Genomic DNA, 17,822 nt, shown 5'->3' on the forward strand with positions numbered 1-17,822 from the left:
GCTCGGCCTCCAACCGCAAGGCACTACAGAGTGTTGGTGCGTACGGCCCAGTACATCACTGGGGCCAAGTTTCATGCCATCCAGGAACAATTTTTTTGTATTTTTCTTAAAACTGCATTGTTGGTTTAGTGCTTTATGTAAGCATTTCACTGTAAACTCTACACCGGTTGTATTCGGCATATGTGACAAATACAATTTGATTTGCTTTGAATACATGATTGAAAAGACGGGCCAGTAGGAGGCACTCTTTCCTCTGGTCTAAAAAAATATCCCAATGCCCCAGGGCAGTGATTGGGGACACTGCCCTGTGTAGGGTGCCGTCTTTCGGATGGGACGTTAAAACGGGTGTCCTGACTCTCTGAGGTCATTAAAGAACCCATGGCACTTATCGTAAGAGTAGGGGTGTTAACCCTGGTGTCCTGGCTAAATTCCCAATCTGGTCACCTAATAATCCCCAGTTTACAATTGGCTCATTCATCCCCCTCCTCTCCCCTGTAACTATTCCCCAGGTCGTTGCTGCAAATGAGAATGTGTTCTCAGTCAATTTACCTGGTAAAATAACGGATACATTTTTTTATTTTTATAAATAAATCTCTGTACTCAAAGTCCTCTTTAATAAAGCATTTTCACACAAACAAACCTACGTGACCAAACAAAGACTGTGTCTGTCAAAAACATTGTTTATATTTCCGCCTTGGCTTAATTTAAAGATCCCTTAGAAACAAACAGTGATCGGACTCTTCTCTATAGAGGCTTTTCTGTTGGATGTGTGCAAAACGCAATGTAACCTCCAAAGACAACCACCCCACAGGTTTCTATTTAGTAGTATTTGGAGGTCCTATTTGGTAGTCTTTGGGATGTCCTATTTGGTAGTCTTTGGAGGTTCTATTTGGTAGTCCTTGGAGGTCCTATTTGGTAGTCTTTGGAGGTCCTATTTGGTAGTCTTTGGAGGTCCTATTTGGTAGTCTTTGGGAGGTCCTTTTAGGTAGTCTTTGGAGGTCCTATTTGGTAGTCCTTGGAGGTCCTATTTGGTAGTCTTTGGAGGTCCTATTTGGTAGTCTTTGGAGGTCCTATTTGGTAGTCTTTGGAGGTTCTATTTGGTTGTCTTTGGAGGTCCTATTTGGTAGTCCTATTTGGTAGTCTTTGGAGGTTCTATTTGGTTGTCTTTGGAGGTCCTATTTGGAAACAGCTAAACACATCCTGTCACAGAATTTAATCCATCAACCTGGTCATTTCACCAAGTGTCATCTTTTCACAGTTTCACCTTATAAAACCCTTTACTAACATCAGCCTCCACATCCTGATTCAGGAACACTTTCACCTGATCAGATTACATGACTGGGTAAGGGAGGACGTGGTCCAAGATCAGCACTCCTACTCAAGAGACCTGACGCATACAGTACAACAGATGAGCAGAGATATTCTTTACGAGTGTCACCCTCTAGTGGCACAGCTATGACATTTCATTTCAAATAAACCAACCGTCTGGTCAAGACCACCTAGCCTTTCTCTCTTCAAACCAAATAAACAGAGAGACAGACAGACATACTGTACATGCATACAGACAGACATAATTTTGTTGACGCATCCAAACTAGCAATTGGAGGCCTGATGTTTTTCATAAGTCCTTTTTATTTAATCTGAAAAATAAGTATATTTGTAACACAATGGTACAGTGTAACAGACCGTGTCCCCCTATCGAAAGGCATCTAACTCGTTTTCAGCATCTCTGTTCAGCAATACTATCCTTTAAGACATTAACGTAATGACAATCAAAACATTGCTAAAATAAAATGAATCAATTTTAGAGGTTTGTAAGGACTAACATAATGTTTATTTTAATTTATTTACATTCCAGCTGTATTAATAACAAAATGGAATTCAAGAAATTGAGAGAAATATAATTTTCAAAAATTCTATAAAAAAATTAAATAAAATAAAAAAATGCTACAATAAGAATGTTACATCTTCAAAATAATAATAATAATAAGAGAAATATAATTTGGAATCATCATTAAAAGGGGAATGGCTATGACAGGCATGGTACTGTCACTGCGGTGGTAGATATTACACAACACCATTTCAAGATCAGGACAAACTTGTCAAAACATTTTGACCAAATGAACCTTAAAATCACCATACTGTAGTGTAGCTTGTCATCAGAATAGAAACTATGCTACGTCCTCAGGAAGTAGAAATAACCCTATAAAATCACCTGTATGTTGTAACTTAAGGACCTACTGTCTTCCTGTCGTGACTCTCTTATAGGTTTTAACAAACAGTAGAGATTCTCTACACCTCTCAGCGTCTTTCTGACGGGCCAAGGAACAAATCCAACCACTAGCTTTTTTAAAAAGGACACCTCTCTTAAAATGAGGTAGACTCTGGAAATGTACATGTGGGGAACGTAAAGACAATATCTTAAAAGGCTTTGAGATAAAATACAAATAAACTTTTTATTTTTTTAAACCCCCACCAAACAGGTTAGTTAATAACAGTAAGTAACCACAGACATACTTTTCATTTTATAAAACAGAGAAACACTTCAGTCATGTTCTGCGAAACACCAGACACCAGTATGTATTAGAAATCATTGATAAATGCACATGTATGATGTGAACCTAAAACACAGAGACAATGTTGTCTCTCTATAACAGATCAGTGTTATCAACGAGAGGATTGTAGCTTACAGCAGGAACTCGGGTAGACCTATAGTACAGCCCCGCCTAGGTACAGACGTGCTTTGAAATCTAGCAAATCATTCATGAAGCGACGTGTCAAGGTAAAAAATATAGATATATTTTGCAGATTCCTTTTTTTTCCTGAGATGACAATGCACATACACAGGAAGTAACAAAGGAAGTACACTGGAAGTAAAACAGGAACAGGAAGTGAAAAGGAAGAAAACCAAGCACCTGAAAATGGAATGGAACTATTTGATTTCGTGTAAAAAATACAAAATAAATGCTAAAGTTTGTAATGATGTAACATAACAGATCTTAGGTTTATTATTTTCACATTTCTTATTTTCACATCAGATGTGTGTTCATTGCACTGCTCAAGGGTAGTGATGACACGTTAGGGTGAAATGCATTGGAACAGGTCTAAGTAACAGATGGTAACAGACAGGGTGAATCTCAATCTTCCCTTTGGAACTCCTCCTTCAATGTGTTTTGACTGGAGAAGGAGGAGGCAAGGAGAGCGTATGGAAGGAATCAAGGAAATACAATTGAGATTCATCCGTAGGTATACATTCATGATTATGCAGGAGGCTCTGGAATGATGCTCTGGAATGATACCATCTATCTTAGGGAGGGAAGGGTGTGCCCGAAATAGCACCCTATTCCCTATATAGTACACAACTTTTGACTAGAGGCTCCACATGGCTCCAGACAGATGCCAAGGCCCACTAAGGTTTCTTCTCCACCAAGAGTCTGGATTTTCCTCCTCGATGACTTATTAAATGCAAACACATTCAAACACATTCTGATTGGACCAAGAAACCGATGGGTTGGACCAGAGTTGGCCTACACGAATAATAAATCACTGAATTTTTGACATCATTACAAACGACTCGTGCAAGTTCACACTGTTGTGTGGAGCGATCGATAGAGCAGCGGAATTTCAATTAAAGGAGGAAGTGTAATAAACTGTAATATTGAATAGTGTGATTCTGGGACACAAACCTAGGAGAAAATATGAAACATCACAAGGGATCATGTTGTAAGGCCATCACGATCAAAAGGACAAAACAAAACAAATTCAACAACCTATAGCTTTTTTTTTTTAATACTAAAGCAGAATTTCAAATGAAATGAAAGGCCCAGCGTAATAAAAGAGTCTGTTTTGGTGGGTTGGCGTTTTGGCCTGCCTGGTGACCAAGAAAGAGTTCCCGAAACTCTCTGCCAATAACAGCTAGTTTTCGGTTTTCCCCTCCACACTCAGACCCAGACAGTCCTAGCTAAATTCTTGCTTGAGAAATTGCTCTTTGCTAAGAAGCATTTTTTTTATATATATTTTAAAAGATATATTTTTTTTAAACAATTTTAATGAAAAACAAAATCACAGTAAGGTATTTCATTTATACCCTGAACTTATTTGACAAGAGATTTAAAAAAAAAACTGCTGAATTAGACCTTTAAAACAAACATCCTGTTCTAATGTCAGAATAATCTTTTATTTTTTTTTGCATAAAAACCTAGCCTGACACACAAACTGGTTTCTCTCCTATTCAAGCAAACCATCGTTCAAGGCTACTTGACGAACGACGCAAACACCCAGAGCCCATGCTGCTGAACCACAGCATTAAAGAGCTCTGACACGCAGGGTAGTAAAGCCCATGGTGCTGAACCACAGCATTAAAGAGCTCTGACACGCAGGGTAGTAAAGCCCATGGTGCTGAACCACAGCATTAAAGAGCTCTGACACGCAGGGTAGTAAAGCCCATGGTGCTGAACCACAGCATTAAAGAGCTCTGACACGCAGGGTAGTAAAGCCCATGCTGCTGAACCACAGCATTAAAGAGCTCTGACACGCAGGGTAGTAAAGCCCATGCTGCTGAACCACAGCATTAAAGAGCTCTGACACGCAGGGTAGTAAAGCCCATGCTGCTGAACCACAGCATTAAAGAGCTCTGACACGCAGGGTAGTAAAGCCCATGGTGCTGAACCACAGCATTAAAGAGCTCTGACACGCAGGGTAGTAAAGCCCATGCTGCTGAACCACAGCATTAAAGAGCTCTGACACGCAGGGTAGTAAAGCCCATGGTGCTGAACCACAGCATTAAAGAGCTCTGACACGCAGGGTAGTAAAGCCCATGGTGCTGAACCACAGCATTAAAGAGCTCTGACACGCAGGGTAGTAAAGCCCATGCTGCTGAACCACAGCATTAAAGAGCTCTGACACGCAGGGTAGTAAAGCCCATGCTGCTGAACCACAGCATTAAAGAGCTCTGACAAGCAGGGTAGTAAAGCCCATGCTGCTGAACCACAGCATTAAAGAGCTCTGACACGCAGGGTAGTAAAGCCCATGGTGCTGAACCACAGCATTAAAGAGCTCTGACAAGCAGGGTAGTAAAGCCCATGCTGCTGAACCACAGCATTAAAGAGCTCTGACACGCAGGGTAGTAAAGCCCATGCTGCTGAACCACAGCATTAAAGTGCTCTGACACGCAGGGTAGTAAAGCCCATGGTGCTGAACCACAGCATTAAAGAGCTCTGACACGCAGGGTAGTAAAGCCCATGCTGCTGAACCACAGCATTAAAGAGCTCTGACAAGCAGGGTAGTAAAGCCCATGCTGCTGAACCACAGCATTAAAGAGCTCTGACACGCAGGGTAGTAAAGCCCATGGTGCTGAACCACAGCATTAAAGAGCTCTGACACGCAGGGTAGTAAAGCCCATGGTGCTGAACCACAGCATTAAAGAGCTCTGACAAGCAGGGAAGTACATGGTAAAAACAGCTAAGAATCAAGCCTGTTACTACAACAGCAGCCCAACCAGGAAGGATTCCCCCAAGAGGAGTAACACTACAGCTCCTACACATAGGCCTTGTACACACCACAGGAAGAGCGAGACAGTGGTAAGGTATATATCTAAGGGACCTTAACGAGTGGAGCAATAACTGTGTACAAGAGCTGACATTTTGGAGAGCGGCCAGACAGAAGCTGCAGGGAATATATTCATGCCAGACATAATTTAAAATCCCCAAATCCCAATAAATACAATTCAATTCAAACCATATACTGCTACAAATCTGATAACGTGCTTCAAATGTACTGGTATGCTATGGTGTAAACTCTGTACTGACAAGGAAATAACGCAAGTAAATAAAATAAAAAACATGAATATGGCATAACCACCACTTTCTCAGTTCTAATAAAGATCAGAATAATAATATGGATTTAATTTCACCATGTAAGCTTTAGACCTGGTTACAAATAACATACTAATAGATTTGAAAACATTTTGTTGAACTTTTTCCCCAAATTCCCAGATTTCCAGAAATCCTGGTTGTGGAAGAGTTCCTAGAAATCAGGAAGGAATAAACAGGAAATACGGAATCCTACAACCAGGATTTCTGGGAAACATGGGAAATGTACCAGGAAGTCTACTTACTCATATCAATCCTCCAAGACACAATGATGAAGCAGCCTTCATGTTATATTGAGAAAACGTGTTACTATTTATACAAGAAGATATTAAACAAGTATTTGTTATTCTATACAAACTAGTTAAAAAAAAAACAGTCCAACTAAGACAGATAGACAACAAACACACCAACAAACACTAGGAGAAAAAAACACTAAGAGAGGAGAAAAGTACAAATCCAGACAGACCAGACAGATCAGAATAACAACTAGGGTGTCAGGTAATTCAAGCTTCCAAAAGGTAGTGGTGGGAGTCCAGAAGAGAGACAGAATAAACACGTACAAACGTCGCCTCGACATCAGTATAACGTAGATTTAACGTTAGTGTAAGGTTAAAGGTTAGATCAAGTAAAAGCCTACTATCCCCATGTGCTTCAGGGATGCCGGGAGAGAAAAATCCTCTCCGTATGTCTGTCTGTTTGATTAAACTCAAAACATCGACAGACAAAAGAAAATACCATTTTTTTTTATGTTAAAACATGCTGTTCAACAAACAGCTGGTTAAAGACATGCATCTGTAGCAAGGCCTTGCTAACGCCAGACTTGCCATCTTGTGAATTTTCTGAATTTTACCCTAACATGAAGAGAGCTTAATGTCTTTCAGTGGTCATAGGATAACGGGAAAGAAATGCCATCCTGTCAGCCAGCCGGTAGGTCAGTCAGCAACCCACTCTATACTGTACAGAAGACAGAAAGGCTGTACAAGTGGGATAGGAGGTATCCAACAAGCAGCTCTGGAAGGTCTTTCTGAAGGGCTGTTTTGAAATCCTAGTGGAAGTAGGGTTGAAAGTGACACCAGGTGAAATAGACGGACTGGCAGGTCCAGAGGTAAACAGCTCTTTGTGTTTTCACCTCTCAGCCTGGCAGGTCCAGAGGTAAACAGCTCTTTGTGTTTTCACCTCTCAGCCTGGCAGGTCCAGAGGTAAACAGCTCTTTGTGTTTTCACCTCTCAGCCTGGCAGGTCCAGAGGTAAACAGCTCTTTGTGTTTTCACCTCTCAGCCTGGCAGGTCCAGAGGTAAACAGCTCTTTGTGTTTTCACCTCTCAGCCTGGCAGGTCCAGAGGTAAACAGCTCTTTGTGTTTTCACCTCTCAGCCTGGCAGGTCCAGAGGTAAACAGCTCTTTGTGTTTTCACCTCTCAGCCTGGCAGGTCCAGAGGTAAACAGCTCTTTGTGTTTTCACCTCTCAGCCTGGCAGGTCCAGAGGTAAACAGCTCTTTGTGTTTTCATCTCTCAGCCTGGCAGGTCCAGAGGTAAACAGCTCTTTGTGTTTTCATCTCTCAGCCTGGCAGGTCCAGAGGTAAACAGCTCTTTGTGTTTTCATCTCTCAGCCTGGCAGGTCCAGAGGTAAACAGCTCTTTGTGTTTTCATCTCTCAGCCTAAACAGCTCTTTGTGTTTTCATCTCTTAGCGGTCAGTGGGAGGTGAGCTGGATGTTGGGGGTCAAAGGTCAGAGTACTCCCTCCCCCTCAGGGTCCTGGCGTCACCAGTTGGCCTTCACGGCCTTGACGTCACTCACCAGGTTCTGAGCCAGGCAGATCCCAAATATCTAAACAGGAAATGACATCACAGGTTAGCTCTGACATAAAGCTAACTAACTGGAATGACACTCAAGGAGAAGGATGTAATCATGATTCTCACCAGCAGATGGCAGTCTAAACAGTCTAAACTCCAAGCAGGGTTTCCGTTAGGAAAATGTGGTGCAGGACAACATGACCGGGAAGAATTTAATTTAACGGCCATTTGAGAAATTTACCAGACCCATATGCATTGGGTGCATAACCCATTAGGACGTCCAACCACAGTGCCAGAAAAATCTCATTTAGATTATGGTAATAGCGCTTAAGAGAATATGCAAATTATGCAATGAAGCAGCACAATAAAACGTCATTTTCAAACATTTGCCAAAATGATATTTGAGGGAAAACAGCATTCTAAACAGCACACCTGATAGAGGTTCCATATGTGACAGAGATAGAAATCTCTGAGGCAGCAACTAGGACGGGTTGTTGCCAGGCAGCAACTAGGACGGGTTGTTGCCAGGCAGCAACTAGGACGGGTTGTTACCAGGCAACAACTAGGACGGGTTGTTACCAGGCAGCAACTAAGACGGGTTGTTACCAGGCAGCAACTAGGACGGGATGTTGCCAGGCAGCAACTAGGACGGGTTGTTGCCAGGCAGCAACTAGGACGGGTTGTTGCCAGGCAGCAACTAGGACGGGTTGTTGCCAGGCAGCAACTAGGACGGGTTGTTGCCAGGCAGCAACTAGGACGGGTTGTTACCAGGCAGCAACTAGGACGGGTTGTTACCAGGCAGCAACTAGGACGGGTTGTTACCAGGCAGCAACTAGGACGGGTTGTTACCAGGCAGCAACTAGGACGGGTTGTTACCAGGCAGCAACTAGGACGGGTTGTTGCCAGGCAGCAACTAGGACGGGTTGTTGCCAGGCAGCAACTAGGACGGGTTGTTGCCAGGCAACAACTAGGACGGGTTGTTGCCAGGCAGCAACTAGGACGGGTTGTTGCCAGGCAGCAACTAGGACGGGTTGTTGCCAGGCAGCAACTAGGACGGGTTGTTGCCAGGCAGCAACTAGGACGGGTTGTTGCCAGGCAGCAACTAGGACGGGTTGTTGCCAGGCAGCAACTAGAACGGGTTGTTGCCAGGCAGCAACTAGGACGGGTTGTTGCCAGGCAGCAACTAGGACGGGTTGTTGCCAGGCAGCAACTAGGACGGGTTGTTGCCAGGCAGCAACTAGGACGGGTTGTTGCCAGGCAGCAACTAGGACGGGTTGTTGCCAGGCAGCAACTAGGACGGGTTGTTGCCAGGCAGCAACTAGGACGGGTTGTTGCCAGGCAGCAACTAGGACGGGTTGTTGCCAGGCAGCAACTAGGACGGGTTGTTACACGGCAGCAACTAGGACGGGTTGTTACACGGCAACAACTAGGACGGGTTGTTACCAGGCAGCAACTAGGACGGGTTGTTGCCAGGCAGCAACTAGGACGGGTTGTTGCCAGGCAGCAACTAGGACGGGTTGTTGCCAGGCAACAACTAGGACGGGTTGTTGCCAGGCAGCAACTAGGACGGGTTGTTGCCAGGCAGCAACTCGGACGGGTTGTTACCAGGCAGCAACTAGGACGGGTTGTTGCCAGGCAGCAACTAGGACGGGTTGTTGCCAGGCAGCAACTAGAACGGGTTGTTGCCAGGCAGCAACTAGAACGGGTTGTTGCCAGGCAGCAACTAGGACGGGTTGTTGCCAGGCAGCAACTAGGACGGGTTGTTGCCAGGCAGCAACTAGGACGGGTTGTTGCCAGGCAGCAACTAGGACGGGTTGTTGCCAGGCAGCAACTAGGACGGGTTGTTGCCAGGCAGCAACTAGGACGGGTTGTTGCCAGGCAGCAACTAGGACGGGTTGTTGCCAGGCAGCAACTAGGACGGGTTGTTACCAGGCAGCAACTAGGACGGGTTGTTACACGGCAACAACTAGGACGGGTTGTTACCAGGCAGTAACTAGGACGGGTTGTTACCAGGCAGCAACTAGGACGGGTTGTTACCAGGCAGCAACTAGGATGGGTTGTTACCAGGCAGCAACTAGGACGGGTTGTTACCAGGCAACAACTAGGACGGGTTGTTACCAGGCAACAACTAGGACGGGTTGTTACCAGGCAGCAACTAGGACGGGTTGTTACCAGGCAGCAACTAGGACGGGTTGTTACCAGGCAGCAACTAGGACGGGTTGTTACCAGGCAGCAACTAGGACGGGTTGTTACCAGGCAACAACTAGGACGGGTTGTTAATATGACCAGGATTGTGCCTTTGGCTTCTGGACGACGAAAGAAAGTTGGTATGAAAACCAATAGAACAGGAGAAAATGGCAGAGTGGTGGATCCAATAGGGAAGTAAATGGAAATACATTGGCCAAAATGATATCATTACTACTGTCTATACGGAAAGAAACAAAATCATTCACAACACTTCCGGCCCCAAAAATAAATCGAGGATCATCATTGTTTAAAAAAAATAGCTGTGGATTGTTTCAAATCACAAGCTCATAGACGTCTCCCTATTGGTCAGCACAAGTGTGCAACGCTGTCATCAAGGCAAAGGGTGGCTACTATGAAGAATCTCAAATATAAAATAGATTTAGGTTTGTTTAACACTTTTTTTGGTTACTACACGATTCCATGTGTTTATTTCATAGTCTTGATGTCTTCATTATTATTTTACAATGTAGAAAATAGTACAAATAAATAAAAACCCTGGAATGAGTAAGTGTGTCCAAACTTTTGACTGGTACTGTACTTGTGCATTCGGAAAGTATCCAGACCCCTTCACTTTCTACACATTTTGTTGGCTTTACAGCCTTATTCTAAAAATGATTCAACTGTTTTTTTCCCCCTCATCAATCTACACACAATACTCCATAATGACATCACAATACTCCATAATGACGTCACAATAATCCATAATGACGTCACAATAATCCATAATGACGTCACAATAATCCATAATGACGTCACAATAATCCATAATGACGTCACAATACTCCATAATGAGAAAGCGAAAAGAGGCTAGAAGTTTTTGCAAATTGATTAAAAATACCTTATTTACTTAAGTATTCAGACCCTTCGCTATGAGACCCTTCGCTAAATTGATCATCCTTGAGATGTTTCTACAACTTGATTGGAGTCCACTTGTAGTAAAGTCAATTGATTAGACATGATTTGGAAAGGCACACACCTGTCTATATAAGGTCCCACAGTTCACAGTGCATGTGAGAGCACAAAAACTTGTTTTCGCTTTGTCATTACGAGGTATTATTTTGTAGATCGATGAGGACAATGTTTTATTTAATCAATTTTAGAATAAGGCTGTAACATAACAAAATGTGGAAAAAGTCAAGGGGTCTGAATACTTTTTGAATGCACTGTATTGGCCTATAGAGAGAATCAGCAAACTCACCCCGTAAAAAGACAAGTCAACAAATAAGATACAAGATAACTAACAAAAATACACACAGGACAATTTAATTCCAATAAATTATGCATATTAACCTATAGACTAATAAGCATGATGGTCAAATATATTTCCATCGACTGGCATTTCCATCAAATTATAAAAAGCATTATTTGGGGATTTATTTTGTTGGGTCATTTTGGCCGGCAGCAGTTTTATTTATCTGCTTTTCATATAATTTTTTGGGGCCAAAAAGTCGGTAATTGCCGGCTAACGGAAACCCTGACTTCCAGCCATGATGGTGACTGTAAATGCAGACATGATCTGATTCACACAAAAGCTCTTTAAATATACATTTGTTAAATAATGTGTCTGGGGGTCCTCCTTACCTGTAAAAGTGCAATGCCCACAAAGATCCCAGCTACAATGATCAGGTTGTCCTGAAGCCACCTCTCAAACTGACCCACACAACCCTTGGTGTGGATGTACTTCTGCTGGTCCAACTCCTGAGAGGAGAAATTAGATAAATGTTTTAAATACAGTGTTTCTCCAACCAACAGTTTGGAGAAAAAGCTTTTTTTTAAACATTGAGTTAGCCAAACCAGACCAAACCAAGCCAAACCAAACCAGACCACTGACTACGACTCATAGAACACGAAGGATAACAAATACCAGATGACTCCCAAATGGCACCCTGTTTCCCATGGGACCTAGTTGAAAGAAGTGCACTATAAAAGGGAATCGGGTGCCATTTAGTTACTGGTTTCTCCTTTTCATTCCCTTTTCATGTATTTCTGGGATGGGGCGGCAGGTAGCCTAGTGGTTAGAGTGTAGAGGTGGCAGGTAGCCTAGTGGTTAGAGTGTAGGGGCGGCAGGTAGCCTAGTGGTTAGAGTGTAGGGGCGGCAGGTAGCATAGTGGTTAGAGCGTAGGGACGGCAGGTAGCCTAGTGGTTAGAGTGTGGGGGCGGCAGGTAGCCTAGTGGTTAGAGTTTAGGGGAACATCTAGCTGTTTAGCTGCTGGAACATCTAGCGGTTTAGCTGCTGGAACATCTAGCTGTTTAGCTGCAGGAACATCTAGCGGTTTAGCTGCTGGAACATCTAGCTGTTTAGCTGCTGGAACATCTAGCTGTTTAGCTGCTGGAACATCTAGCTGTTTAGCTGCTGGAACATCTAGCTGTTTAGCTGCTGGAACATCTAGCTGTTTAGCTGCTGGAACATCTAGCTGTTTAGCTGCTGGAACATCTAGCTGTTTAGCTGCTGGAACATCTAGCTGTTTAGCTGCTGGAGCATCTAGCTGTTTAGCTGCTGGAACATCTAGCTGTTTAGCTGCTGGAGCATCTAGCTGTTTAGTTGCTGGAACATCTAGCTGTTTAGCTGCTGGAACATCTAGCTGTTTAGCTGCTGGAACATCTAGCTGTTTAGCTGCTGGAACATCTAGCGGTTTAGCTGCTGGAACATCTAGCGGTTTAGCTGCTGGAACATCTAGCGGTTTAGCTGCTGGAACATCTAGCGGTTTAGCTGCTGGAACATCTAGCTGTTTAGCTGCTGGAACATCTAGCTGTTTAGCTGCTGGAGCATCTAGCTGCTTAGCTGCTGGAACATCTAGCTGTTTAGCTGCTGGAACATCTAGCTGTTTAGCTGCTGGAACATCTAGCTGTTTAGCTGCTGGAACATCTAGCGGTTTAGCTGCTGGAACATCTAGCGGTTTAGCTGCTGGAACATCTAGCGGTTTAGCTGCTGGAACATCTAGCGGTTTAGCTGCTGGAACATCTAGCTGTTTAGCTGCTGGAACATCTAGCTGTTGGAACATCTAGCTGTTTAGCTGCTGGAACATCTAGCTGCTGGAACATCTAGCTGTTTAGCTGCTGGAACATCTATCTGCTGGAACATCTAGTGGTTTAGCTGCTGGAACATCTAGCTGTTTAGCTGCTGGAACATCAAACGACAGTTGGAAAGAGGAGGAAATGTTGACAGTTTAAAATCGAGAGACTAACTTAGATAATTTAGCCATTTGAATTAGAATCTAAAGGAACTATTTTAAGTATACACAAAACTACCTTCATACTTCCATACCGCTAGTCACAGTCACTCGCTTTTTGTAACAAAGCGCAGCAAGTCTAAGCCCGGCCCGGCACAAATCAATTGAGGTCAGACTCCCTCGAGTCATATGTGTGTCTTATTTTTTTACATCAAACATTTCGCTTAAAGCATCAGACGGCTGTGTCTATATATGGAAAAAGAACAGACGACTCTCGGTCGACCATGATTTTGGTTGGTCGGGGACAGCTCTAGTGTGTGTACACTGTGGATGAAGCTGTGTGTGTGTGTGTACATTTTGGATGAAGCTGTGTGTGTGTGTGTGTGTGTACACTGTGGATGAAGCTGTGTGTGTGTGTACACTGTGGATGAAGCTGTGTGTGTGTGTGTGTACACTGTGGATGAAGCTGTATGTGTGTGTACACTGTGGATGAAGCTGTATGTGTGTGTACACTGTGGATGAAGCTGTGTGTGTGTGTACACTGTGGATGAAGCTGTGTGTGTGTGTACATTGTGGATGAAGCTGTGTGTGTGTGTGTGTACACTGTGGATGAAGCTGTGTGTGTGTACACTGTGGATGAAGCTGTGTGTGTGTGTGTGTACACTGTGGATGAAGCTGTGTGTGTGTACACTGTGGATGAAGCTGTGTGTGTGTATACTGTGGATGAAGCTGTGTGTGTGTGTACACTGTGGATGAAGCTGTGTGTGTGTGTGTACACTGTGGATGAAGCTGTGTGTGTGTAAACTGTGGATGAAGCTGTGTGTGTGTACACTGTGGATGAAGCTGTGTGTGTGTGTACACTGTGGATGAAGCAGTGTGTTTTTTGTACACTGTGGATGAAGCTGTGTGTGTGTACACTGTGGATGAAGCTGTGTGTCTGTGTGTACACTGTGGATGAAGCTGTGTGTGTGTATACTGTGGATGAAGCTGTGTGTGTGTATACTGTGGATGAAGCTGTGTGTGTGTACACTGTGGATGAAGCTGTGTGTGTGTATACTGTGGATGAAGCTGTGTGTGTGTATACTGTGGATGAAGCTGTGTGTGTGTACACTGTGGATGAAGCTGTGTGTGTGTACACTGTGGATGAAGCTGTGTATTTTGTTGCGTTTCCATACAAAAGTCTACTGAAGGTCCTGTTCAGCTCCAACGACAAAGAGGGTCTGACCCATAAAGGTTGTCTTTTTCTCTCAACAGAGACACTCCACCAAGGATTCCCTTGTTCCAAAGCTAAAACCTGGAAACCAACTCTCCACCAATGGGAGGTAACGGAATCCCTGGCCGTCCAATGAAATGTTTTCTACGGTGACAGTGAACTTCCCCTAGAGCAATTTCCATTTCAGTTTTTTTTTTCTTGATCTCTGCTATTCTCTTCCTCTCTCTTTCCATCTCTCGCTCTCTCCGTCTCTCTCTCCCCCCTCCCACCCCCGAAACACTACACAAACAAAGTACAGCTCACAGCTTGTTTCAATAGATTTTCATAGCAAAGCCTCCAAGCCTTGGAAAACTATCAAATGGGGGGGGGGCTACGCTACATAACAGTACGCATAGCAACAGTACGCAGAGCAACAGTACGCAGAGCAACAGTACGCAGAGCAACAGTACGCAGAGCAACAGTACGCAGAGCAACAGTACGCATAGCAACAGTGCTCTGGTGGAGAGCTGTATGAGTGCACACACCCACACCCCCACACACCCACACACAGGAGGGAGGCATAACCCACTGAATCCCCAATTATAGAGTGTAGTGCTGTGATGCTTCCCAGGGCTATAACTGGAGACTAATCAGCACTGTTAGAGAAACACCCTGTTATTAAGGAAGAGAGGACAGAGGAGAGGAGCCTGAACGCTAGCTAGCTAGGAAGAGATGAGGACAGAGGAGAGGAGCCTGAACGCTAGCTAGCTAGGAAGTGATGAGGACAGGGGAGAGGAGCCTGAACGCTAGCTAGCTAGGAAGAGAGGAGGACAGAGGAGAGGAGCCTGAACGCTAGCTAGCTAGGAAGAGATGAGGACAGAGGAGAGGAGCCTGAACGCTAGCTAGCTAGGAAGAGAGGAGGACAGGAGAGAGGAGCCTGAACGCTAGCTAGCTAGGAAGAGAGGAGGACAGAGGAGAGGAGCCTGAACGCTAGCTAGCTAGGAAGAGAGGAGGACAGAGGAGAGGAGCCTGAACGCTAGCTAGCTAGGAATAGATGAGGACAGAAGAGAGGAGCCTGAATTCTAGCTAGCTAGGAAGAGATGAGGACAGGAGAGGAGCCTGAACGCTAGCTAGCTAGGAAAAGAGGAGTAAAATAGGAGAGGAGCCTGAACGCTAGCTAGCTACTTAACCCCTAACTACCATGCCTGGCTAGATGTTCAGAGGAAAGGTTGAAATGTCCGCCGCCTCTCTCCCTCTCTCTCTGGATAACGACCAGCATGGTTTGAAAGACTGATTGGGTCTGATTGGAAAAACACAAGAGAAAAACCAACCCCTTGAAGTCTCACGTCGTAGCCGCACTGTGTGTTAAGGACGTCTTCCTGAAACGAATGAAAGCAAAACTATCATGAGAACAAGAAGAACGTGGGTCTTCCATTACGATCTGTAGAATATGTTTAATGTGTTAAACTGAATTAAGTCTGAGGTTTATAATGTTCTGTAGCCCAATAAGGCATCTCACGGCAGGGTCTTTGACGCAGCAGGAGAAGGGGACTCCACAGCGCTCTCTACTGGGGTTAAACTCAGTGCAGTTGAAGTAGATATTCAGGTTCCAGTCATTAGGACCGTGGGCTCCACAGCACGACCACTAAAACACACACACACACACACACAGACAGAGACAGGTATAAGGCTTTATCGCATGTTATAAGCATCGTTGAGCCCTTATAAAGTCTTACGACAACCAAGTCTGCTATGATAAAGAGGCTGGCTCTGGTTGGCTTCAGTATATGTACAGTTATCCAATCAAGGTTAAGGCACTAGCTGCCAGTACAGTCCAGTTAAAGGTACGAGACATGCTGCCAGTACAGTTAAAGGTACGAGACATGCTGCCAGTCCAGTCCAGTTAAAGGTACGAGACATGCTGCCAGTCCAGTCCAGTTAAAGGTACGAGACATGCTGCCAGTCCAGTACAGTTAAAGGTACGAGACATGCTGCCAGTCCAGTTAAAGGTACGAGACATGCTGCCAGTACAGTCCAGTTAAAGGTACAAGACATGCTGCCAGTCCAGTTAAAGGTACGAGACATGCTGCCAGTCCAGTTAAAGGTACGAGACATGCTGCCAGTCCAGTTAAAGGTACGAGACATGCTGCCAGTCCAGTCCAGTTAAAGGTACGAGACATGCTGCCAGTACAGTCCAGTTAAAGGTACGAGACATGCTGCCAGTACAGTCCAGTTAAAGGTACGAGACATGCTGCCAGTACAGTACAGTTAAAGGTACGAGACATGCTGCCAGTACAGTCCAGTTAAAGGTACAAGACATAACATCTAGTACTACTGACATATCCCTGTTAACTCTATAACATCTAGTACTACTGACATATTACTGTTATCTCTATAACATCTAGTACTACTGACATATTACTGTTAACTCTATAACATATAGTACTACTCACATATTCCTGTGTGAAGTCTATGAGGTTCTGCAGGTCGATGTCGTCGCGGTAAGCCTTGACGTTGTTGTTGATGAAGAAGTTGAGCTGGTCTTTGATCCAGTCTTTGAACACAAAGGCCAGGATGCCTGCTGTCAGCTCTAAGAAGAAGATCAGACCCAGGAACACTGAGAACTAGAACACAGAGAGAGAACATCAGAACAGGATGCCTGGCTGGCCAACCAGGAGCCATCCCTTCCCTTTCTCCTCTTCTGTAGGCTGGCCAACCAGGAGCCATCCCTTCCCTTTCTCCTCTTCTGTAGGCTGGCCAACCAGGAGCCATCCCTTCCCTTTCTCCTCTTCTGTAGACTGGCCAACCAGGCGCCATCCCTTCTCTTTCTCCTCTTCTGTAGGCTGGCCAACCAGGAGCCATCCCTTCTCTTTCCCCTCTTCTGTAGGCTGGCCAACCAGGAGCCATCCCTTACCCTTCTCCTCTTCTGTAGGCTGGCCAACCAGGAGCCATCCCTTACCCTTCTCCTCTTCTGTAGGTTGGGCAGTCAGGAGCCATCCCTTACCCTTCTCCTCTTCTGTAGACTGGCCAACCAGGCGCCATCCCTTCTCTTTCCCCTCTTCTGTAGGTTGGGCAGTCAGGAGCCATCCCTTACCCTTCTCCTCTTCTGTAGGCTGGCCAACCAGGAGCCATCCCTTACCCTTCTCCTCTTCTGTAGACTGGCCAACCAGGCGCCATCCCTTCTCTTTCTCCTCTTCTGTAGGCTGGCCAACCAGGAGCCATCCCTTCCCTTTCTCCTCTTCTGTAGGCTGGCCAACCAGGAGCCATCCCTTCTCTTTCCCCTCTTCTGTAGGTTGGGCAGTCAGGAGCCATCCCTTACCCTTCTCCTCTTCTGTAGGCTGGCCAACCAGGAGCCATCCCTTCCCTTTCTCCTCTTCTGTAGGCTGGCCAACCAGGAGCCATCCCTTCCCTTTCTCCTCTTCTGTAGACTGGCCAACCAGGAGCCATCCCTTCCCTTTCTCCTCTTCTGTAGGCTGGCCAACCAGGCGCCATCCCTTCTCTTTCCCCTCTTCTGTAGGCTGGCCAACCAGGAGCCATCCCTTACCCTTCTCCTC

General features: G+C 45.0%; 1 protein-coding gene across 2 annotated transcripts in view; it reads right to left on the bottom strand.

The window, feature by feature from the left end:
* Positions 1-1,614: 1,614 nt before the first annotated feature.
* Positions 1,615-17,822, bottom strand: part of LOC110504358 (tetraspanin-17) — a 38,064-nt gene continuing 21,856 nt past the window's right edge. For both annotated transcript variants that reach the window (XM_036969870.1, XM_036969869.1), the window contains exons 4-8: positions 16,722-16,892; positions 15,788-15,913; positions 15,600-15,647; positions 11,488-11,604; positions 1,615-7,693 (exon numbers count right to left, since the gene is read on the bottom strand). In XM_036969870.1, the coding sequence (XP_036825765.1) occupies positions 7,628-7,693; positions 11,488-11,604; positions 15,600-15,647; positions 15,788-15,913; positions 16,722-16,892 (528 nt within the window). In that variant the 3' untranslated portion in view covers positions 1,615-7,627. The remainder of the gene's footprint in view (positions 7,694-11,487; positions 11,605-15,599; positions 15,648-15,787; positions 15,914-16,721; positions 16,893-17,822) is intronic.

This window comes from Oncorhynchus mykiss, chromosome 31 (assembly GCF_013265735.2).
Source record: "Oncorhynchus mykiss isolate Arlee chromosome 31, USDA_OmykA_1.1, whole genome shotgun sequence".
In the NCBI taxonomy this organism is placed as follows: Eukaryota; Metazoa; Chordata; class Actinopteri; order Salmoniformes; family Salmonidae; genus Oncorhynchus; species Oncorhynchus mykiss.